General features: G+C 44.4%; 1 protein-coding gene across 3 annotated transcripts in view; it reads right to left on the bottom strand.

Moving 5' to 3' along the window:
* Positions 1–25,671, bottom strand: part of LOC146776132 (scoloptoxin SSD976-like) — a 291,071-nt gene that overhangs the window by 126,775 nt on the left and 138,625 nt on the right. For all 3 annotated transcript variants that reach the window (XM_085638128.1, XM_085638130.1, XM_085638129.1), the window contains exons 3-4: positions 4,542–4,649; positions 4,350–4,447 (exon numbers count right to left, since the gene is read on the bottom strand). In XM_085638128.1, the coding sequence (XP_085494254.1) occupies positions 4,350–4,447; positions 4,542–4,649 (206 nt within the window). The remainder of the gene's footprint in view (positions 1–4,349; positions 4,448–4,541; positions 4,650–25,671) is intronic.

Below are 25,671 nucleotides of genomic sequence, written 5' to 3'. Positions count from 1 at the left end.
CCAAATGATATTCATTATATACTAAGATAGAGAGGTTGAATATTAATAATTCCCTACATTATGGAAATATTTTTCATGTTTGTGAGGCAAGATTGCATTCTCCATTAGTGAAACTGTGGAAGCCATAGAATCACTTCACCCGGTAAGGCTCCTTGTCCCAATAATGTACCTGGAGATCTTTATCATTTGGAAATTGCAGCCTGGGCTACATACAACCAATGTACAGTCAAACGCTATTATGGCAGGAGCTCCCATTCCTGATTCTTGGACCGATGCAGAAATCATCCAGATCTACAAAAAAGATGACAGAAGCAACCCCTCTAATTATAGGCCCATTAGTTTTCTGGTTATTTTAAAAAGGTGTTGTGCAAACAGGTCTTGGTAAGGCTGCAGGAATTGGCCTTACCAAGTAAGGAGGAAATCTCTTCACCTTTTCAAGCTGGTTTTAGAGCTAAAGTTAGTACAGTGAATCTGGCTTTTAGATTGGACGTAATCCTATGGAAATATATCAAGTTATCTATAGAACACTTGTATGTAGTCTTTGTGGACTTGATGGCTGAGTTTGATCTTGTTCCAAGGGTTCATCTTTGGGAATCCCTAATGTCAATGGGTGTCACTTGTGGTCTACTACATATTATTGTAAGGCTACATGAGAACAATTAGCCCAAGTGAGATGGGGGAAACAGGAAGAACTAACATAATTTCCAGTGAGAGAGGTGTGGGAAATAGTCGGAACACAGTGGTCTTAACCACCCGTGTTCCGACTATGCAAGCTCAACCACGCTTGTCTTAACCACGCATATGCCTTAACCACCCATATGGGTGGTTAAGGCAGTGCGCGGTCCAGCTGCTGGCTGCTGGAGGCAGCAGGGACGGAAGCAGAAAGACTTTGCCAGGAAGGGAGCTGTGGTGAGATAAGTGGGGATGGGCTGGGTAGTTTTCTGGGCTGGGGGTAGTTTTCTGGGCTTGGGGATCGGGGTAGTTTTCTGGGCTGGAGGGATCAGGGTAGGTTTCTGGACTGGAGGTTCGAGGGTAGTTTTCTTGGCTGGGGGTTTGGGGATAGTTTTCTGGGTGGTGGGGTTCAGGAGTAGTTTTCTGGGCTGGGGATTCGGGGCTAGTTTTCAGGTCTGAGGGGTCAGAGGTCATTTTCAGGGCTGGTGGGTCCGAGGCCGTTTTCAGGGCTGGGGTGTCCAAGGTAGTTTTCAGGGCTGGTGGGAGTCAGGGGTAGTTTTCAGGACTGTGGGTGGGTCGGGGTAGTTTTCAGGGCTGAGGGAGGGTCAGGTAGTATTTTAAATTTGGGGTTAGGGTATTAGGCCTAAGGGTAGTGGAAGGGGTTAGGGTAGCTTTAGGGACAGTGAGGGGGTGGGAGTAGTGGTCGGGACAGTGTTTGGTAAGGACAGGGTTTAGGCCTCAGGACAGGGGTAGTTTTTAGGGCTTAAGGGAGGGTGGGGTAGTTTTTAGCGCTCGGGCGGGCAGTTTTTTAAAATAGGGGTTTGGGATTTAGGCCTAAGGACAGTGGAAGGGGTTGGGGTAGTTTTAGAGACAGCGCAAGGTGGTGGGATAAGGTCGAGGTAGCGTTTTTTAAGGGTTAGGAACAGTGTGGGGGTTGGGGTATTTGTTCCTCAGGGCGAGGGGGGCGGGGGAGTTTGTAGCTTAGGGTGGGGGTTTGCAACCTAAGCCACGCATACCCCTTTACCATTCATAACTTTACCATGAAATTACGTGGTAAAGGAATGTGTGGTAAAGGAATGCATGGTTAAGATGCATTTGTGATTTAGGCTGTGGTTTAATACATCAAGGATGTGTCCAGGTGCCCACATTCTTATCATTATTCATTAATGATGCACTCGGATATTTATCTGAATGCGCTCATGATATCCCAAAGCAAGGTGGTAAATTTACCCCAGTTCTACAGTTTGCAGATGACACCTTGCTCATCTCAGAACCCAGTAAGACTACAGAATTTGCTGAATAGATTCCAAGTCTTCTATACTTCTATGGGCTTCAAGATTAATACTCTTAAGACAAATCTTATGACATTTAGACCCCATGAATCCTTCGGTAGTAATCTGAGATTGGTAGAAAACATCCTAGAACAGTTTGATCATTGCCTATTTGGGAATTAATAGAGGCACAACGCAATCAGCTTGGGGGATACATTTTTGGATAATAAACCGCTGCAATGTTTTGAAGCATACCTGTTTTAAATTGTTCCCATTAGGGCTAAAACCCTATATATGAAATTTTGATGTGGTACTTTAATGCTCAATTGCTTTATATGAAAGTGGGACAGCAGGAAGTTCAACAATGATTTGTGTAAGGCATGTGGTGTAGGGAAAGAAAATATTGAACACATCTTGTTTTTTTGCCCAGGTATCTTCTGGCAAGAAAGAAATGGATTCACCCCCTTTGCCGTAATCTGGGATTTCAGCGATTAGTGCCAGCCTTAAGAGTTTTGAGGTCTCATACAACTACTACCATTGTTTTTCGTATTAATAATTGTTTACTCTCTGTTTGGTTCCAATGGAAAAGCTCCCCTTTTAAACCTCTTTTAGTTTTGTTTTTAATCATTATCTTATTATATTGTATTTTAAACTTCATAAATTGCACATTGTATATATATGGGTATTTTCCTGAAATAAACATTTTTAACAACAACAATATTTTTTAGAACAACATATATAATAAAATAAAAACGTAAAACAATAAAAATGCACAATATTACAAAAATAAGGTAAACAATATTTTAAATTCAATATAACAGTTATAACAGTACAACATGTATACACAATATACTTATTTTGTATTTTATGTAGTGCTTACTACCCATACTACCACTGATAATATTTTTCTGGTCACAATTTTTTAGCTACAATATGAAGGTCTGACAATAATTCTAGTCAATATTTAAATGTAACACCCCCATAACACTTTTGAACAAGTTTTCATGGACAAAGAATAACCAAGTCTTCCTAATGTACATGAAGTGGTTTGGCCAAACTCAGGTGGGGGACTGAGAATATAACTTGTAAAACTGAAAACATGACCAGAAATACAATTTGAAATACCCAGTCAAAGAACAAATCAATATACTGAGAATTTGTATTTGCCAATATATCGTCCATTAAAGTTTATCTAAATGAAAAATGCTCAGGAAGATTATTAATTGTGATGAGAATGCTTGAGAGGTAAGGCTGACTCTGGGGCTTGGCAAGGCTTAAGGGGAACCTAACTGGCATACAGCAATGTTTGAATCTGCTTGACAAGTTCACCTTGGGACTTTTTTCCCTTGGAGCAAAGTCTTCAGGTGGTTATTTGGGCAAATAAAGTCAACTGGTCGAGCTGATGGGTACAAAATACACTGAGCTTGCAGAAAATTCTTCTAACAATAATTCACTACTTGTGTTAGTGCATGTATCAAGAACATCTACAATGGAAATAAAATGGAAATATTCATGGAATCTTCATATACAGTAAGTACAAATAGAAGGGATTGGGCCCTCTTTGCACTTTTACTAATTGGTAGTTGGACTATTTGGGGTCAAAGGCATGTAAGAATATGCTAAATAGTACTTCAGTATTATGGCAGAGAAACACATTTATGATTTGTCGACTACAAACATCAGCTAAGATTAAGTTCCATCCATCAAAAGGTGAGCTATACAGGGTGCAGCAACTATGCAATGGATTCCCAACAAGCACCATCTCCATTTTGCAAATAGTCTGGTCAATTCGGGTGTTAATACATCACTGGTAATTTCTGTGCAAGCTTTTCATTAGGTTGATGCAATCTTACATCTGACATGGTTGTGCTACATATTGTATATGCTACTCTAAACAAACTTTAGCAAAGCCAATAGGTTTGATGCTCTCACCGAAGCACTGACAACAGCAAAAAAAGGCTGATGCAGTAAAAAAACAATAAAAAAGGTACTGCTTTAAATATGTACTGCATGGATGAGATAAGGAAATAGATGTGTAATGACAGAGTGAACTTTTCAAATATAAAATTGACTCTTGTGTTTTCCAACAAAGGTGGAAAGATACACTGAAACAGCAATGAAAAAGAAAGTGAGACTAAAATACTCCTATGGGCTGATGCAAGATGTGATTGGCAAAGTCTGAAGCTAATGGATAAATGTTTCTGAGGCAAAGAAGCCAATTATTTTTTAAGGCTGAGCTACAACCCCTTAGATCTTGTATAGAATGCAATAGATTTGCCTTGAATGTTGCAAGGGTTATTATACTCCAAAATCTGAAAATAAAGCAGAATACATATATTTAGCATTTCATAAAAATTTGTTTTTATTCTGACACTTTTGTCCACAACAATAGTTAGTCATACTTACGTGGGTCCATAGTTGCAGACAACATAGGTGAATTCTCCAGGGCATCTTGACCCATTTAAATACCCACAGCCCAAATACTGTGTCCTAGCCCAAACAAGCTACAAAGGGAAAAAAGAAAATGAACTATTATCAATGAAGATTAAAACATAATGTACTATAAGACATCAGCAGTTTTTGATTATGTGGTTTTACCTGTGTGTAGTGTCCACAGATAGGGCCTGAACAGAGCCCACTTGAGAAATTATACCAGATGACCTCATCCCACCAGGTCTTCAATGCAATATAAGTCCGAGAATATAACTGAAAAGAGAACCAAACACAAATACATAAAGTTGTGGGGTTTATTCTTAGACTGCTTTTAAAATGTATTCGGTTTTTGTTAGCTTTTTTGTAATAACTTTTGCAAACTTATAATCCAGTCACATTTAGGAGGCTGCTTCAATACTTATGCATCAGTTGTGACATTTCTAGAATTTAATATTAACTGTGGGGCCTATTCACAAAACATTTTTTGTAGTATGTTGTGCACTACTACAATAGCACTTCAAATGTTCTACAAAATGCTATTCACAAATGTACATGCAGAGGTTATGCCTCTGCTGCTCTTATATTTGTTCATGCAGCGATCTGTGCCCCAACTGCAGAGTCTCCATACACATAAGTGCGTCTAGAAAATGGGGAATACTTACAACTAAAGGGAAGTGGATTAGAGAGGAGAAAGGAAGGGTTAGGGGAAGGCTAGAAGGGTCATGCATCCACCAACAAAACAATATGCCCATTTCTAGTCACAAACTTCCCTTCTAAAGTTACTACAGCTAAAACAGTATCCAAAACAATAGTAGATTACTCCAGCTCGGAGCTGAAGTAAGTCCAGCACCACACATGGCCAACCACTGGTATTGCAACACAATCGCATAGAAACTAATGAAAGTAGGGGGAGCAAGATGGAGCCAGCGTGAATGTTCGCGCTGCTCAGCTGCTCACGCCAGACGCGTGGCTGATCGACTAGGTGCCCTGCGATGCGATGCTGACAACGAAGCTCGCTCAAACGCAGAGGCTGCTGGCGGGAGGCTTTCGACAATCCGGCTCTCAAACTGCCACAGAGACAGCGGCTTTCTTCCTTGCCACTCCGGCGGACCTCCGAACGCTGCCTGCCTGGTGCTGGATCCCCCTCCTGACCTGGATTTTATTTTTCATCGTCTTTTCGAGCCCGGATCTTCATTTGCACGCACCAGCTGCCTTATCCTTATGCAGACCTGGTGGATCTAATCGGCGGACGCCGTCACATCTGGGCAGCACCTCCAGCATGAACAGCCGTGGGGCCAGGAGGGGGGCAAAACAAAGACAGCGGCCATCCCTGAGCCCAGAGAGCCCAGAGAATCCAGGGACGTTGCATCCACTGAGGGAACTGCAAAACCCAGGCTGGAGGTTAGCTGCAAAAAATCATTGGGGCAAGCTGGGGGAGGCGGACAGTCTAAAGATCTAAAAGACTCAAAAGACCCAGCAGCTATACAGCCGCCCTTAGCAAAAATGTTTTTGGGCACTAATGCCCAGCCCTCGGGTGCCAATTCTAAAACCTTTTTGCACCCGCCTCCCCCTGAGAATGCCCCCTTGGTCCCACTGTCCATGTAAGCACACGCACCCGGTCTGCAGCTGGTTTCTGGCCCAGCACCTAACCATCTCCAAGAAACAGACCTGGTAGCGGCAGCTCCTGAACAAGGGCCGCGCACTGATGTTAATTCCCCAGCAGGACCGACTGCAGCGCAAAACATTTATGCTGGCTCTTACGCGGTCAATCCTGGCACCCCCCTTATAGCCCCTGAGGCCAGCATGCCTGGCTTAGCCAACTTCATTCAGAGCCTGGAAGCAGCCGCTGGCGCACAAGTTACTTGGACTCCAGAAACAGGGCCTGAGCATTTTTTCTGACAACCTCTTCGGAGGAGGGGTTTGACTCAAGCAAGGATGATAGTGACCTCAACCAGAGACACTTGTACTGTTCAGCGATTAAAGAAAACCAAAAGCAAAGGCAAGCGGCGCAGTCAACTGAAGTGGGATTACTCGGATTCACAAATGTCTTACCCCCTGGACGAGGACGAACCTAACACGACACAGTGGAGAAAAGCAAAAAGTCTGCGAATGGACACTGCTGAGCCCTCCTTAGCTTCTATCTTAGCTTCTATCAAAGAGTTTCAGGAGGAGGACCGTGCAGACAGCTTCGTAGCCAAAGGCACTGCAAAGAAGCTGCAGGGAGGTATAAGGTGGCTGAACAAAACCTGTACAGACATAAATGATCGTGTCTCTATGGTCGAGGCACGCACCGAACATCTTGAAACCAAATCCATGGCAGCCAAACTGCAGAGCGTGTCCAACACTGCTTGCCTGATGGATCTGATGTTTTAGATGGAGGAGCAAGAGAACCATCAACGCAGAAACAATCTTCGCCTGCTTGGAATTCTGGAGGGGAAGAAAGGGAATGACCCCAGGCGCTTTATTGTAAAACTTTTGCAGGAATCCTTCCCTGATCAACCAGGCTGGGACTGGGACCGAGAAGTGCAGAGAGCTCACCGCTTTCCCTTCAATCAAAAACGGCAGCGCGATGGCAGCAGCACAGCCGGTGGGCAGCCAAGGGTGTTTCTGGTTTATTTTGGCAATTTCCTCCTGAGGCAGTTAATATACGACCAGGCTCGCCCAAATTCTAAAAAAGGGGCCAATGGCATAACATTCTTCGCAAAACCCAACTTTTGCCACCAGACAGTAGAGCGAAGGTGGCGCCTAAGGCAATTAATTACCCCATTTCAGCAGCTGGGAGCAGAGGTCTACCTTATGAACCCTGCCAGACTCAAAGTAAATTTCAACGGGGGGACCAAAATCTTTCTGTCTGAGGTTAAGGCCAGTGAATATCTAGACAAAATGAAAACTAAGAAAAGCTTCAGATAAAATGGTCACCATAACGTAGGATTTAACTGGTTTTTCAGGCGTGGTGAGCAGCCGGGACTCATGACTGACTAGCATCACTCAGGTTAACCCTGATTGCTCAGAAGAGGGGGGGAGGGGGGTGGCTGGGCACCCAAACCAACACAAAAGAATCAAGGACACCTTTTTTGTTTGCACGCACTTACACACTCATTTATGGAGACATTGGGCGAGATTAAAGATTTCACTAGGTGAAGCACATTCTAAGGCTCGAGTAATCTCTGCTCTAAACTTTTTAGTAATACCTAGATGGCTAAAATAGATTCGCTTAGGTTTATCTCTGCCAACATCTGTGGGCTAAACGACTCCTTAAAAAGACAAAATGTAGCGCAAGGCTTGCGCTTTCTGGGTGGCAACATCATTTGCCTGCAGGAGACCCACATAGAGGGTTCACAGAGACACCTACTAGACTCACTGGGGTTTAAGGTTGCGGGGGCTACTACACAGGGCTCTAAAATAAAAGGGGTAGGAATTTTGGTAGACAGGAGACTCTCTCTTAAAAATACCCGAGTTAAAGCCGACCCATTGGGCAGATGGGTAATCACCGAATGCCACCTATCTCCTAATCTCCCTTTCACCCTTTGCTCACTGTACGGGAGCAACACAGATGACCCAGGGATCATCAACCTGGTTTCAGGGGAGCTAGAAGACTGGCCTACCCCAATCATCCTCTGTGGCGACCTTAACATACATTTGCCTAGTGATTGGAAAATAGACAACAAATGGAGGTACAAAGGCAGAAAGCCCCTAGCATATCAAGCAGTAACCAACTTAGCTCAGACTCATGGGCTAAGTGACATTTGGGCTAGCTTAAACCCCGCCCAACCTGGCTACACCTACTTGTCTGCCCCTCATCATACATTTGTCAGATTAGATTATTTTTTTATCTCATCCTTCTTACTTAATAAATGCACCATAGACATCGCACCTCGCTTCATGTCAGACCACAATCCTCTAATTTTAAGTATCAAGGGATTAGGGAACTGGAAGGAGGCCCCAAGGTGGAGTTTTGAGAAAGCCCTTTTACAAGACGCAGGCTATCGGTCACATATGCAACGTTGGATACAGGAGTTCCTGGAAATAAATACTGGAACCACCTCAACTATGATTGTCTGGGATACTCTTAAAGCGGGTGCTCGGGGTGAAACTCTGAGGTTCTCAACTAGGAAAAACAGGAAGGAGAAGCTGTTAATTTGTGACCTCCAGGAAAAACTAAGGCAAGCAGAAACAAAACCGGTCCAAATGGTCAACTCTGGACAGGATATTGAGAATGTCCAAAAAGAAGTAATTCTTGCGAAGTCAGCAATCGGGGCAGTTTTAGCAGAAAAAACCACAGCAAAATGGGAGACTACGCGGGAAAAGAATTACGAGTGTAGTGACAATATTGGACATCACCTAGCCGTCAAAACTAGGCAACAGTTCACTAGTACCGAAATACACGCAATTAAACTTGCAACAGGGATAGAGACTAATGACCCCAGCGCAATACAACAAGGATTTCAAGAATTCTACACCGAACTATACACATAAGAGAACGGCTGGGGAGCTACCCCAATAGGAAGCGAGATAACTAGCTACCTGAATAAGGTTGACCTAGAACAACTTACCCCTGATAGTAGGGAGCAGCTGGATCTCACCCCTACCTGGGATGATATCCTGGAAGCCCTTACCAGTCTACCAGATGGGAAAGCCGTAGGAATGGACGGCATTCCTGTGGAGTTCTATAAAGTCTTTGCCCCTCAAATAAAATCCATTTATACTGATGTAGTGACCTCAATCTTTTACGGGTCTTCCCCTCCTGCCTCCTGGTCTCATGCCAAAATATCAATATTCCTTAAAAAAGACAAATCGCCATTAGAAATGGGATCATACAGACCACTTACACTTATTAACTGCGACTCTAAGGTTTTCTCTTAAATAATGGCAATCAGAATATCCTCCGTGGTTGAATCCCTAGTCTCAGAGTGGCAACATGGTTTCATTCCAAAGAAAGGCACCACAGAGCATGTCAGGCGGGCTATTACCCTGTTTGACGCAGCTCAGGAAGCAGGAGACCCGATGTCACTAATACTACTAGATGCCGAAAAAGCTTTTGATCGGGTCTCCTGGCGATTCCTGTGGGCTGTCATGGGCAAGATGGGTTTTGGGCCTAAACTCACACAGGCTGTACGGGCGCTATACCAACAGCCGACAGCCTGTGTTTCCATCATTGGGCGGTTCACTGAGCAATTCAACATCTCCCGGGGTACTAGGCAGGGTTGCCCCTGCTCCCCCTTGTTATTTGCTCTTTATATAGACCCATTCATCAAAAAAATGTAAAGGAACCCCACTATCTTGCCAACAAGTATGCAAGGTATTAACACCAAAATTATGGCCTATGCCGATGATCTGGTCATAACTTCCCCTGATCCTGAGAATGCTATTCTGACACTGGAAACGGAGGCACAAAAATTTGGGGAAATCTCGGGGTATGCACTGAATAAAACGAAAACCCAAATAATAATAAATAAGGAAATCACCTGGACCGACGCCCGGGTAGTTCCGAAGGCAAAATACCTGGGGGTCTTCATTTCCACCAATATTGACGAAATTGTAACGGAGGACCTATCCCCTCTTGCAACAGAAACCAAGAAAGCCCTTAAGCTAATTGACAACCTACACCTGACACTCATTGGCACATGTAATTAAAATGACCTACTTCCCCAAACTGCTCTACTTCTTTCGCACCATACCACTTGAATTCAGCAAAGCCAATCTGCAGAAATTTCAGCAAATATTTACGCAGTATATCTGGGCCTACTCACAACCTAGACGGGATCTAAAACAACAGTCTCTTCCTAGAGAGCGGGGTGGCTGGGCCTTCCCCAACGTTGTGCTGTACTACTGGGCTTCGGTCCTGCAGTATAGTACTAAATTATTAAGGGAACACTCTCTCTCCCCTCCATCTGGGCTTCCCTCACCATTCCAGCTTTTATTGGGTGAAGAGCATCGCGGCTGCCTCTTCCGACAGATAACCTTTGGATATTACAAACGTGTGAGATTCAAGACCTTAATGAACTCCTTCAAGGTCTTCCGTAATATCCGCAGAGATTTAATTATTACTCTCCTATTACTGCAAATTGCAATCTCCCCGTCATCTTTGATAGGTCCTATCTTTTAGAATGGCATAAGGCAGGTATCACGAAACTGGGAGACATAATTACCAGTGAAAGAGTTAAATCCTTTACTGACCTGCAAAATGAACACGGTCTGAGCAGTCAAGAGGCCTTTAAATACTTTTTCATACGGGACTTTCTCTCTAGAAAAGTTGGGGGCAGCACAGGGTTTGCTGAAATAGAACTTGTCAACACCCTGCGGGATACTGCGACTCCTCGGATAGGTCATATATATAATGCACTAAACAGACAAACTTCAGACGATCTACCGAGAATCGCGGACAAGTGGCACACCAAGCTTGCGGCTCCACACAGCATGTTTTATAACTCTTTAGAACTTTCTCAAAACATCTTGCTGTCAGACAAACTGCAGGCACAACACTTCAAAACTGTCTTTTTTCTGTACACTACCCCCAGCAAAATTGCCAAATGGGGAGTCGGCAAAGGGACGTTGTGCCCTCGGTGTTTGGAGCCGACTCAGTTCACATGTTTGCAACCTGTCCTAAGCTCGCCTCAGTTCTCTTTAAGGTACAGGAATTTTTGGGGAAAGTCACCTCTCAGGCCATTGCACTTACCCCTACAGTCATCTTGCTGGGGACCTAAACCGAAACTAATAGAAGCAAAGGCGGGTCACTAATTTTTGTCGCCATGGCAGTTTGGAGGATCTGTGTTGCGTCAGCTTGGCTGGATATTGATCCCCCACCATTCTCTCAATGGCTGGCTAGGCTAGCTGCAACTTACCATTTAGAAAAAGCCATCTATGCCAGGAAAGGTTCTAAAGGGCGAAAGAAGGGTTTAGACATCTGGGAAGCTTTCACTACCTGGCTGGAGCAGCCAGGGTAACCAGGCCTGAGATTCTCTTCCCTGTTCCCTTGCATTCTTCTTTTTTTTTCTTCTGTATTGTATGGGTGCTTCTCCCCTTCTTTCTTTTTCTTATTATTTTCTTCTCGCCTTTTCTCTTCTCTTTTTCTTTTTCTCTCTCCATAGTGCAATCAATTACTGGTCTTTCTTTTCCTCTTTTTGTGTCCTTGAATCGTTAGCTTATCAATGTGGGGGGCGGGGGTGGGGGTTGTGAATGCCAAACCTCTGTATTATTTTGTTTAAATTTCAAATTAAAAAAAATTAAAAAAGAATCTAATGAAAGTATGGATTTAAAATAAAACCCCATTGAAAATAATGTTACATTAAATTATTTAAAATTGTTAAAAATATAACTAAATGTAATTTAACATAAACAAAATAGAAATATTAAACCTATTAATCATTTAATTATAAAATATTTCGATACCCTTTTTAATTGAAAATTAATGTAAAATTAAATGATTATACAAAATAAATAAATTAGTTTTAATTTATTCTACACACCTCTTTTAATCATTATTTTTTTTAATAAATTATTTTTATTGGAAACAGGTATGACATATGGACACTGATCATCCAAACCACATACATCAGTACAGTCTTAACAAGAGCATAGGTCAAGAGGGAATAGGTAAGAAAGCGTGATCACAGTTACATTATTTACATTTCCAACATGCCCAGGCATTTTGCAACCGTTTCGTCCCTGGTCAACGGGGGTTCACATATCCCACCTCTATATACATTCCATCTGTCCCAAACCTGTGACCGTTTATTGGGGTAGCCTCTGGCAATGTATACGGCCTTCTCTGTGACCATACACCAGTCCATGTCTTTACTCCAATCCACTGTGCTTGGTGGTTCCTGGGCCTTCCATAATCTTACAATGTTGCGTTTCGCCACCATCATTCCCAGGGTTACCCACAGGCGCTCCCTGGAGGTCAGGTCAGTCGGTCCCCAGGTATTCAGTAGAGCTAATTTTATGTTCCCATCAAACCCCTGCCCCAGTGCAGTCTCCATAAGCCCTACAACCCCAGCCCAATACCTATGAATAACTGTGCATTCCCAGAGCATGTGTATGAACGTACCCACCTGCCCACATCACCGAGTGCAACCATCATCAGGGCTATACCCCATGCGGACCATGACTGATCTAGAGAGGTACACCCTATGAAGGATTTTGAGCTGTACTAATCGCAGTCTGGAATATATTGCCACCTCCCGAGGAGAGGCAACCGCAGCTAGCCATTTGTCATCGTCCAGTCCCGCCACATCGTGGTCCCATTTTTCCCGCAGCCTGTCCAGAGGGTCTGTTATTTATCAGTTTCTTATAGATAAGAGATATAGCTCTCTCCGGCAGGTCTTCATCCAGTACCCTATCTTCTAACGGAGAGTACTCCGGGATCGATTGTAAGTAGAGCATGCCTTATCAGCAGGTATCTAAAGTGTTCGGCGCGCGCGCCATGTCATAGTCCCGTTGCAGCGGCTCAAATGGGACACCCTCTCCCGACCTCCACAAATCACCCACCATGGAGATTCCTATAAGATCCCACCAGTCAAAGCCTTTCGAACAAATAAAATGGCCTAATTGGTCACAGCGCCATAGCGGTGTCGCTTGTGTGATTCTATCTTCCCACCCCAAGCTTTTCGTGGCAGCCTTCCATACGCACACGGCATGTGCGGTGGGGCCTGTCAGATTGGGATTTATTGCCCCCTCGAAACTTCCACCCGGTAATAGCCACCTATCAATCTGGAAGGCTGGATCGTCCTGGGGTTTATAAGTGCATTGGTTAATGGCTGCAAGGAGGGAATCCCAGTAATATCGTTTGAGGTCTGGCAGTCCGATTCCCCCATCAAACCATCCCCAAGTGAGCTTGTGGGTGGCTATGTGTGGGGGTACGCCCCCCAGAGCAGGTCGCGCAGGAGACTATCAACTTCTTTGAAGTATGAGGGGCTAACATAGTGTGGGGTGTTTTGTAAGATGTAGAGGAAGCGGGGCAGGAACATCATTTTAAATAAGGCCGCATGACCTAAGAGGTAGAGAGGGAGTGTCAGCCAGTGCCGGACTTCTGATCTAAGACATGTCAGGGGTGGTTGGAGATTATGTTCGTAGAATTTGGTAGGGTCCTGAGAGACTCTAATCCCAAGATATTTGAAATGGTCAGTTGCCTCGACTAAGCGGAGCCCTCGGGGTAGTGGAGGAAACGCCCCACTAAGGACGTAGATCACGGACTTGGACCAGTTTATGGAATAACCAGCGAATTCTCCAAATACCCAAAAGATGTTTAGGACCCTATTTAGGGAGGCAGCTGGTGAAGCCAGGTAAAGCAAGATGTCATCGGCATATAGGGAGATGCGATCCTCCCACCCTGGAATCCATTTAAGGCCTCTGATTACAGGGTCCTTACGAATCCACGTTCTCAAGGGCAATAAGAGCGGGGACAAAGGGCATCCCTGTTATGTGCCCCGGCTAAGGACAAAGGTGGAGGATATCCTATTGTTCACTACTACCCGGGCCAGAGGTTCATTATAAAGAAGTCGAACCTACCCAATATATTCCGGGCCCAATCCCAGCTTGCTTTATGTGGGAATTTTTTTCATTCAAACTTCAGAAAAGTTATTCAATAAATTTAAATTAATTAACAGTTTAACTCAAAATTATATTGAAAGTGCTGTGGCATATTTTTAAATTTATAATAAATAAATACAATTATTGTACAATAATATTTAACATAAAAATATTCTGACACTTTTTCCCAATTAAATCAACTTTTTAAACTTTCCCCTATAGTTTACTGTAAGGAGACTCTGCAGTCAGGCAGAGATCATAGATTCTCAGATTGAGTCCCCAAACAAGACAGAGAAAGGCTGAAAAGAGAGAAAGAAGGAGGAAGAATAAAATAGGAAAATAAAGACAACTGTGAAAAGGAGGGATGAAAAGAAACCACAAGAGTGAATATTAAGAAGAAAGGTAGGGTGATGGACGAAAGGAGTGAGGCGTAATACATTCTAGGTAGGCTTGGCGTTCTATAGCACTGGCATATGGCACCTCTAGTACTAGGCTCCTTAAAATATTTGGGGTCACTGCACCTATTTATTTATTTTTTGTACAAGCTAGGTACTGACTAAATACATAAATAAACATTAAGGGTGCTTTACCATGACCCCCTCAATCAGGTACTTCTTACACAGGAGGGTTTTCAAGTATTTCCATTTGGGGCTACGCATCAAGCACACTCTGGTGGATTGTCTTAGGGCTGGACTCCTTTGAACAGATAGATCATCACTCATAGTTACTATTTCCTGTGCATTCAAGTGAGTTAGGGCCCTATTAACCAAGATTTTGAAGTGACTTACTCTTAAAGAACACCTAACACTAATCATAATCGTCAAAATTCAGGCCCACAGAGAGTGTGTCTGCGAGGTACCTCAGGTATTTAGGTGGACTGTTTTATTGGTCAAGGAAAATATAAGACTGAAAGAAGGCTATATACCAGTCATCAAACGCCTCCATTATTTTGAGTAATTACTGAATTTTGCATTTGCGAAATATGCTAGATTTTTGCCAATTCACTTCAGGTGAACTTTCGCATGATTTTTAACAGTAGGAGACTTGTTTGACTGAAAAATGACTCAATTGAAGTCATTTTGCACTGGAACCATCCAACTTGTAGTAATTGGAATAACTTTTGTCTGTGAGGTATGCCCCAGAAATGTCACATAAGATATTGGGCCAAAACATTTCATTCAGATTACACAGAACCCTAACAATCATCTGAGTTTAGATGTGAATTGAGTAGCTGGCTTGCACATTTCCTATTGAACCATATTTTATTGTTTTTATATCGCATGAACCTTCCATTTCATAGACAGTGGCAACACCAGTTGGCCTGAACACTAACCTGGATGAGAAGACCCTAAGAAGCACCTCAGAGGCCCAAGTGTATGCTCTTTTTTCTTGTAAATTCACACATCATTTATCATATAGGCAGACAGCTCTCTGGTCTCTATCATTCTGGTTGGTCATCCTTGAGGGCCCAGTCATGAGAGCAGCGGTAATGCCAGCACGAACATAAACTTCTGTTTCCAACAAAACCAACAACCAAGATTACAAATTCCTGAATTTTATTCCATATAAGATTACTGGATGTAGTAAAACTGAGGTACAGTCCCACCTGCCAAAAACTGTGGGATTCATGGCTGGTAAATGATCCAGTAATGAGGAAACATGCAGAGACACACATGGTAATTCTGTATCATGCATGTCATTCCCCGTAACTGGGTCATCAACCCTAAAATGCACAGTAATCTCTGGGTGATATTGTACATTACTGATAACTCCAGGTGCCAAGATACCACTTTACCATTACAACGCAGCTTGTGATCAACTTCTAAGGGCCCGATTGCAATGTCAGAAGGACCGGAGTCCATCCGACATCACTCTGTAAATGGAACCGAACGACCTCCTGTTGTCAGTTCTAGACCAGCTATTAGGATGCGACCAAATGCTGTTCCGAATGGAATGCATGCATGCTCTCATAGCAAAGAGAAGGGGTGCAGGAATCAACAGGGGAGCACCATAGGTGCCCCCTAGGCCGCAATTTGGCAGCCTTCCACCCATGGTGCCCCTGCTGGGGGCCCCCAAAGGCAGTTTCACAATGCTTTTCTGTGTCAGAAAGGTGGGCGCAGAAAGGCAGTGAGAAACTTCCATCGTAATCCCTCGGCCGGAAAGATCCGGCCGAAGTATTGCTGAAGGCCTTCCAAATAGCGAACGGGCTCTCCGAGCCCATCGTCAGCCATTCGGAACTCCTGTTTGTAATAATTTCCGACCGACTCCATCAAAAGGGGTCAGTCGGAAATTATTACAAACAGGAGATTACGATGCGGTAAGGATGGCTCAGACCGAGGGCCCTAAGTGTCTAGTCCAAAGACCTAAGGTCACTAGGGTATCCAAATTGCAAGTTATCCACATTTAACTGGAAGACCAACTACTAAACCTGCAACATCACATTAGCTGATTTTCATGGTCCCACCTAGAATAGAGCAACAATACTGTTAGCAAAAAGCCTGTATGGCTGCTGTGCTGTCAAAACCCAGATATAAGAAAAAGGGAACATTGCCTCCGCATCACATGGTCCATATGTTATGGTATGTTATGTTATGTTAAAATAACTTCTAGAGCGCACGTTCACCAACGGTTTCTTGGCGCTTAAGCAGAGACGAGTGCAGAACAATCACAGTGAGGAGCAATCAATTAATTGTAGGCCAGGGTAAAGAGCCATGTTTTGAGAGATTTCCTGAATTTTGAATAAGGGGCGGTAAGGCACAGTTCGGGTGGGAGGGAGTTCCAGAATTGTGGTGCTAGAGTCGAAAATCTTAGACCGCCATGTTTTTTTCCTTTTAAAAGGGCAGGGGGTCAAAAGGTTCATATTGGAGGAGCGAAGCTCTCGAGAAGGGACATATCACTGAATTTTGATGGCGATGAAAACTGGTCCATGGGATGAGAGGGCTTGATAGATCATACAGCCAAGTTGGACGAGACAACATTGAGTGACGGGGAGCCAGTGAAGGCTTTTAAGCAAAGGTTTAACATGGTGGGATTTAGGCTGGCCATAAACAAGCCTGGCTGCTTGGTTCTGCACTAGTTGTGGGTGGCGAGATTGGTAGGCCGGAATGCCGGAATACGAGGAGTTAGCGTAATCGAGGCGAGATATAACAAGGGCAAGGATCACTTGGGTCAGCGCCTCCGTGGAAAGAAATCTGCTGATTTTACAAATTCTTCTCAAATGGAAGAAGCAGGCGGAGACCACAGAATTTATCTAAGCCTTCATGGTAAGATCACTGCTGATTGTGATCCCAAGACTTTTAACCGAGCTAACTGGAGAGGGGGGACATCCTAGTGATTTGAGCCAAAAGTTGGAGTCTCAAGGGTTGTCAGAGGCCCCAGTGAGAACTAGCTCGGTTTTATCGTGATTGAGCTTGAGCTGATTTAAGTTCATCCAGTTGCTGATAAAATTCATGGTGGATTGAAAATTTTCCATTGAGGAGGGAGATGAGTCGATGGTGAAGACTAGCTGGAGGTCATCAGCATAATTAAAAGTGACGACTTTTCTCTTGCGGAGGGCCAGAATCAGGGGAAAGATGTACAGATTGAAAAGGAGAGGGGAAAGAGAGGAGCCCTGCGGGACTCCACAGGACAATCTTCTCTTCTCCGAAGTGAAGCTAACAAGGCGAACTGCTTGATAGCGGTCGCTAAGGAAAGAGGAGATCCACTTTAGAGGGAGTCCCCGGATCCCGGCACTATCGACCCGGTCAACCAGTAGATCGTGGTCGACGGTGTCGAAAGCCGCCGACAGATCCAGGAGCACGAGGGCCTGCGAGATGTGATCTGCCCCCTTCCTAAGTTCGTCGAGAACTGCCAGGACAATAGACTCAGTTGAGTATATAAAGTGCTTAAGTGATTTGCATTGAGATCCTACATATCCATTTCCTGACTTCTTTGTTCAATTTTTTCACAGATTTGTTTGAACAATGAAATAGGTTTGGATGCCATAAACTCTTGGTCCACCTCCCCTCTGATGCATTACCTTGTTATTTATTTGAAGTGTGTGAAACTAGCTAGAGACCAACAGAGGACTAAACAATTGGTGATACCCTTGCGATGCGGTTTACGATAATTTACAACAGGCAGCTAACATGCGGGATCCTACTGTGTTTGGTAGTGCTCTTTGAAGTTCTTACAGAACTGCAGTGGGTCAAACGAGTTCTCATGCCGACTGAGAAATTTTTCCAGATCCTGGCTGCTTAAGTGTAGAAGGCCTGCCTTCAGGATTTTTCCTTCTTGCAGTTCTTCATTTCCGTTCTAGCAATGTCTTGGCTGGTAGTGCAGCACTTTCTGTCTGAGGGGGTTTATTTCTCACCCAAATGTGCTACAGCAATTGTCCTGATAGCCATGTTAGTGATGTGGGGAGTCTTCAAGATAATGCGGGCCTGGAAGGGTGGCCTGTGTATTTCCTTTAGTGTATGTGATTTCTATGACAGTATTTAAATGATTTGTGCAATACCTAATCAATTCCAAACTGAATTTAGTTAACATGGGAGAAGAAATTAAATGCACATCCTTCCAAAATATCACAAGATGCTACAGCAGGCAGAAGCTCTAGAAAGGGATTTGAAGTTCCCTCCTGAATAATTATTACTGGCACCAACAATCTTAGCACAAGCTGTGACTGTGTGATTACTTCAAATTGTCTTCAGGACTAGGAAACAAAAGCTCTTACTTTAAAAAAGTGGACAGTTAACCATGAATGATGTGGCTTTACAGATTCTAGTTGGGTTGGTTGGTAATTAGAACGATAGATCCAATGTTTTGTTGTAGTTGGTGTTTTATTGTACGTCTGTATTGTGCTATCCATGCTTCTGCTTGTTCTAATGTGTGACATTTAGAATGTGGATTGTGGAAGGTTGGCTCTGTTTGCCCCAAGGTGCCTAAATCAGATGGTTTGCCTTGCTGATAATGAAGTACGTACACATTTGCTTTTCAGTTTAAAGGTTTTAATCCTACACACTTGTACATGTGTACCTCTACATCTTTGGTGACAAGCGTTTTGAGCCCCAGGTGACTGCTACCACCCATTACTCCATTCTTCTTAACAGCAGATATTCTTGCTTTGAGGTGCTCGTGGATCAGCTGAGGTGATCAGTGGCGGGTTTGTGGGGATTCACAGGACGAAGTCTGCCTTGGAGCTCACCAGTCTGTGCATAATTGTGCCATGTACTCACACAACCTGGCTACATCTTACATCACTCTGACCTGCATTCTCAGACTCCCCAGTGTTGCCCAGCATCTATGAAGGTCTGCACATTCCCAGAAGGTGTTTACATCAACCCTGCATGCCTACCACAGTTCTCTTGCCTACAAGAACTGCAAGGCAACCACTTGTGGTTTTAAATTTCCAGGTTTTCTAAAAGAATGTTTTCACATCTGCTAAGTTGAAGCAAGCTTACAGTTAAATGTTGCCTGGCAACCACAATCCGTGGTTGAAAAGAATCAGTGTGTGGCATACAAGTTCCAATTGAAGCTTTTTAATAACTGTTTGATTGCTATTGACAGCAAATTATTAGCTATTGAAAGAAAAAAACACAGCTGATGAATCTTTTGAGAATGGAGGGTCAGAATGTTTTGAACACTTACCATGATGTTTACCTCAACCATATACTGCTGCAGGCAATCACAACAATTTTGTGTGAATCATTGGCAGTGTCAAATTGCATTTGATAAATGAATATCGCGGGTGCCTGGCCAAGATGATGGTGGCATCGGATGCTTCTTAGCGAGATCCGAGGTTAGCCCATGACTTATCCTCCCCTAATTCTCCCCATCCAGCCACAACCTTCAGAAACAAATAGCCCAGGCTGTCCGCAATGAAGGCTGACATCACCTGATGCCATTCCTGGGCTGCCTGAACCCTGTCCCGGCGATAGAAGACACAGACAGCGGTGCCAATGGTGAGGCCTCTGGCGCACCAGTCCCATTGCTAGCCGGGAACTGTGTGGATTTTCCAGTGGCTAGTTCCCACATCTCAATGAGCAACACAACTGGGGGTGCAGCCCCCAACCGCTTAGCTGGGGACCCCCCTGATTCACTGGGGCCTGCGCGCTAATTAGCTCTACGAAGATGCGTTATACAGCCGAGCGGACCTCTGCCTGCACCACCCCAGCTGCAGGCACCTGGGATTGCCAGACTGGAGTGGCACCTGGTCGGGCCCCAGCTAACACTGCCACAACCCTCTTCATCAACAGACGCAGCGCCCAGCCCGCTGAGCCACAGTCAATCGAGTGAGGAGTGGGGGTGCATCATAGCGGCGGGCGCCTGGCCCCCACCGACACCCCTCACATCTACCGGAGGACGCCTCTTGCTTGCAATGTGTGGGCACACCGGCATTACTGTATTCTGATCTCCCAGGAGATCCCATGGGGAGGACTGTGCTGCCCCGCCATCTACTTGCACTAAGGCCAGGGAGGCCTGTGGTGACTAAGAAGGCACCTTCTTGATCAGTGGCAGCTCCCCTGATCGAGGCAGCAGGCGCGGGGCACAGACGTCGCCCTCGCAGAAAGAACTCGGCCACTGGTGCACACCTCACTGCTTCGCCTGAACCTGGGAGCGTCCGTTCCTACCAGTGTCATTGACAGGCACTGGCCTACGGGGGTTGCAGTGAGCTCCTCATGCTCTCGGCTTTTCTATGCTCCACCCTTTCTGTTGATCCTCCGGATGACCTAAAGGTATTACGTCATTCACCATTTCCCGGAACGAAACTAGGGTGACCAACTGGCATGGTTGTAAATTCAGGACGGTGAGACTAAAAATTCGGGACAAAGGTTCAAAATTCAGGACAAAAATTCAGGACGGAAGTTCCAAATTCAGGACAAAAATGTGTGACAAGGGGTACATTTTACAGACACTACGAAGGAGGTTGCATAATAGTATATTTCAGGCAGGGCACCAAAAGGGCATGAATCCCGACCACTCAGCCCTGAAGTGTCTTGTTTGTGCAAGCTCAAAAGACTCTCCATTCTTAAGAACTGTTGTCTGGCTCTAATGTACTCTGGTCTCCACATCTCTGCACATGATTAGATCAGATAGTGGAGAACGGACAATAAGTATTCATCAGAAGGTCTGTGGGACTGTCATTTTTCTCTGGGTAGCCACCCCCCAGAGAATTCTGACTGTCTTTGCCCACAGTTCTCAACCAGAAACACAGCCGTATTTGAATTGCATCTGGCCTAAATGATAAAACTGTGATGTTGTTGAACAAAAGAGCCATGAGATCAACACTCCCACCCACAGTACTTGGAAACCAGGTGCGCAAATCCCATTTCCCGCAGAAGTGTTCTTGAACTTTCAAGATTTTGTCATGGGCATCATTTATGGGTGCAACGGTGACCCCCTGGTCAGTTCAGTTCAGTTCATTTATTTGTTTCGAAGGTTAAAAACCATCATGAAAATACATAATAATCATAATAATAATAATCATAATATGTAATCACAAAGAGAACATTCTGGACAACGTCACAATTGTTAAAAAGTAGACAGAGAAAAAACCTGTGAGCAACAGTGATACAAGACCCCATATTATAATATTAGTATTTCCCGTACCTCCCTAACCCACCCTTCATCATTCCCTTGTGTTTCTCAATCTAAAAGCAATTTTAAGGAAACTTATAACAGCGAATAAGGTTCGTGTTTCAGCGGCTCTTTGCAAGAACAATAAGGCAGATTTGGCATGGATAATATTTGAGACCTTTAAGACATCTACTAAAAATCTTTGGCGCGGTGTTTTATAAAAAGAACACAATAATACAAAATGAAGGGTGTCCTGCGGAGACCTATTGTCGCAGCCGCAGGCACCCTTCTGCTCAATTGTTTGAGTAAAACCTGATGGATAAGCTAAAATATGGTGCAACAAATTGAGCCTAAAACGAGTCATTAAAAACCTCTCGTGATGACTGTACAATAAAAAGAGGTATGGTTCCATGCCAACTTGATTAGAGACAAGGGAGTGGGCAACTGCTGAGGATTTAGCTAAATCCAACTCCTTCCTCCTGCCAATAAATTTGGCCAACAATGAGCTTTGAACATAGTGTCTGGAGCATATGTCCACCCTGGAGGGGTCCAGGAATAGCATTTGTTCATCAATATCCCCCAGAGTGTCTTTAACATATTTCAGCCATGGGATTTGAAGAAATTTCTCTTTCGACAAACAATCCTGGATGATCTGTCTAGATAGACCTGCATTTGGATTTGTCCAAATTTTCAGCCAGGCCAGTATAGGTCTCAGTCTGATAATGTCAGCAATATATGTGATTCCCAGCTCTTCATGAGTAATTGCTGCAGTGATGCACGGTGGAAGTTTTAACAGTTTTTTAAAAAATTTGTCTTCCTCACTCTGAATTAGTTGTGCATCTCTGCAGCCCCACACTTCTGCTCCATAGATGGTCTTGGAAATACTAACTGATCTATACAAAGTCATTACCTGTTCAGGTGACCAACGACCCATTCGACGTGCAAAGCTTAGTATAGCCCCATTAGCTGACACTAGTCTCCTTGCCCTCTCCTCAATCAGCGGGACAAAGTTTAACTTATCGTCAAATAGAAGGCCCAGGTATGGGAATGTTTTAACAGTGTCCAGGACCTGATCCCCCAGTTTGAATACAAATTTCTTTAGTGGTTTCTTCCCCGCTATCATAATGAATGATTTTTTCATGTTGACGGAGAGATCCAAATTCCTCATGAAATCCGCAAAACCCTTGATTAAAAGTTGCAGACCAACAGCTGTTCGGGCTAAGAGCACCGCGTCATCGGCATACAAAAGCACTGGCAGATGACGCGTGCCCACCTTAGGACAGTCAGTTCCCAGTGCAACGAGGTCATTCTCCAGGCCATTTATGTAGAGGGAGAACAAGAATGGCGCCAGGATGCACCCCTGTCTCACCCCGCTCGAGCACGGGAAGGGATCAGTGCTCAACCCCCCCGCACTGTATCGGACCTTGGCAGTGGTGTTCCAATGTAACTCCCTTAAGATGTTAATGAGATCCGGGTCAATGCCTAGGTGAGATAGAAGTATCCAGAGTTTGGCTCTGTTGACATTGTCAAAAGCTGCTGCTAAGTCCATAAACCCCATATACATGGTGCCTTCAGATGTTTTGGTATACTTAGCAGTGATCAGGTATAGGTTAAGGCATTGGTCGGTGGTTGACCTGCCTGTTCTGAACCCATACTGGGTATCCACCAGGATGTTATTGGTGTCAGTCCAATCTAGTAATCGATTAAGGAGTGCCCTTCCTAATACCTTGGCGGAGACGTCAATGAGCGAGATTGGTCGATAACACTGCGGGCTGTCCCTACAGCCTTTTTTGTAAATAGGGACAATCACCGCAGTGGACCATGATCTCGGCAGACCCGTTTTAATTGCTGCATTCAAAACTCTTGTTACCATTGGGACCCATAGCTCAGTGTTGCTAAGAAAAAGATCCGGCGGGGTCCCGTCCGGGCCCGGGGCTTTGTTGCGTGTTAGGCCTAGAATTGCTTTGCGAACTTCATCCATAGATAGTTCAAATTTATCTGCCCTTGGTCCCCTCCATATTCCATCGCCAATGTCCATCTCCTGTTGATTATACAGGGATTTGAAGTGAGCAATCCAATGTTCTGGTAAAATATTAGAGCTGATGACTGGAGAGTTTGAATCGTGGAAACAAGGTCTATTTATAATTTTCCAGAACTGGGCATAGTCTTTGTTCTCACCAGCCTCCCTAAGGTCTGCCCATACTTCTTTTTGAAGGGTCCCTTTCCTGATCTTTAATTGATTTTTATAATTTGTTCTGCAGCGAGCAATTTCTACCTTGTCCCTTGGGGTTTTTTTCAGGCTCAGTTTTAGATCTCTTAGCGCTTTGGAACAGGTAGAATCAAACCATCTTGGCGAGGATGACTGCATTGCGGGCTTCTTAGTTGTTAGGAGTCTCTCGATTATTTTAGTCAAGTTCTCAAACGCCTCAACTACTCCTTTGTCCTCTGTGGTGTATTCTAAACAGGTCTCTATGTGGGCTTTCCCTTCATCCACTAATTTGGCATAAAATTCCTGGGGGTTGATCACTGACCACCTTAAGCGTCTTCCTTGGTCTACTGGTTGAATTTCAGATTGATGAATCAACCCTGGGTCTTTTTTGGTTAAATCATTCCCTTTGAGTTCCATTATAATGGGGTTATGATCACTGTAGGGGCTCCACTCTGTCCAGGTATTTAAGATCTGATCTCTCGCGCTAGTTGAGATCATTATATAATCTATTATAGACCCCCCCCCTCTGCCCTTAAATGTTGGTGTTAGGGATTCGCCTACATTGAGAGCAGCTAAGTCCATAACATGACTGAGGGCAAAGTCTTCTAATAACTTCATCAGAGTTGTTCCCTCTTTACAATGAGAAAAGTGGGGGCCCTTTTCTAATGGGCAAGCTGACCAGTCAGGAGTTGGAGAGAGTAATTTGGGGCATAAATGACAATTAAAATCGCCCATTAACAGAACAGTTGGTTCCGGCCCCTTCGTCCTTTGCTCTAATTCCTCATTTAATCTGCCTTCCAGCTCCGCTAATATTGGAAATTTCCCTTCCACTGGGCCGGAGTTATAAAAATTTACTAACAGTAGACTCTCCCCCTTGTGGAGAAGTCTAACTGTTTGTATGTTGTCTGAGGAACAATCTGGGTAAGACCAGGTACCTTTCAGGTCTAAGTCCACATAGACTACTAGGCCTCCTTTTGCCCTACCCGAGTTTGTTCCTTGTGCGGGTCTAAAAAAACACTTGTAGCCCTCCAATTGACATGGGCCTGAAACCTTTGCCCAAGTTTCCTGGAGTGCTATGACATGGAAGGATTTAATAAATTCTACCCATTCCTTACTTTTGAGTTTGCCTTCCAACCCTGCAATGTTCCAAGAAAGGATGGACAAACCCTCCTTCTTGTCCTTGCCTTTTGTTGTGGGGGTCAAAGTTAAACTGTCCTCCCCAACTATAGGTAGATCCAAATTGGATGAGTTGGTTCCCCTCTGCCTCCGTGGTAAGTCCAATCTCCCAGATTGGGTACTTTCCTCAGTCCCACCTGTGCCCCATGGGTCTAGGCCAGAGCAACCACTGGTAGCCAGGCTTACTACGCTACTGATTTCTGTGGGTGTGAGTCAATCTATGTCTTCTAATGATTGAAATGGGGCAAATCTATTTGTCCATTGTGCGCGATCTCTGGGGGGATAGGGCTGTTCAGGGCGGCTTACTAGCCTCGGTCTGTGTGGGCGCTGCGCTCTAACCCGCGTCCACCCTCCCTCAACACCCCCAAAATTATTATTATTATTCCTGGGTCTAGGATAAAAATACCCGAGTGGGAGTGCACAAATGGTACTTGTTTGATTCCTATTGGAGTTCTTCAGAATGTACTCAACCAGACTAGTGTCCGTGAAGTGTGCAACTATGCAATCACCTCTAATGTCTTTATTCCTTCCCCCAATCCAGCTTGCCCTTCTTACACTTGCTATCTCTCCTCTCTCCCCCATGTTTAAGGGTCTATGGATATTCAGCCACTTGGAAATTTTGGTGAGCAGTTGATACTGGGTTTCTCTCTCATTAGGCCTGATTTCCGGGACCCCTGCAAAAATAACTACAAAAGGACACTCCTCGGGGGGGAGATCTATGTGTGGGGCATTGTTGTTATAAAAGGGATCAGGGTCTGTAAAACGATTATTACAATCCCCTACCCTCTGGGTATGATCGTCCTGTCTCCATTGCATTAAAGGTTGAGG

This window comes from Triturus cristatus, chromosome 12, assembly GCF_964204655.1.
Source record: "Triturus cristatus chromosome 12, aTriCri1.1, whole genome shotgun sequence".
Classification (NCBI taxonomy): domain Eukaryota; kingdom Metazoa; phylum Chordata; class Amphibia; order Caudata; family Salamandridae; genus Triturus; species Triturus cristatus.
Note: the sequence above shows the minus strand (reverse complement) of the source record. Positions and strands in the feature narration are given on the sequence as shown.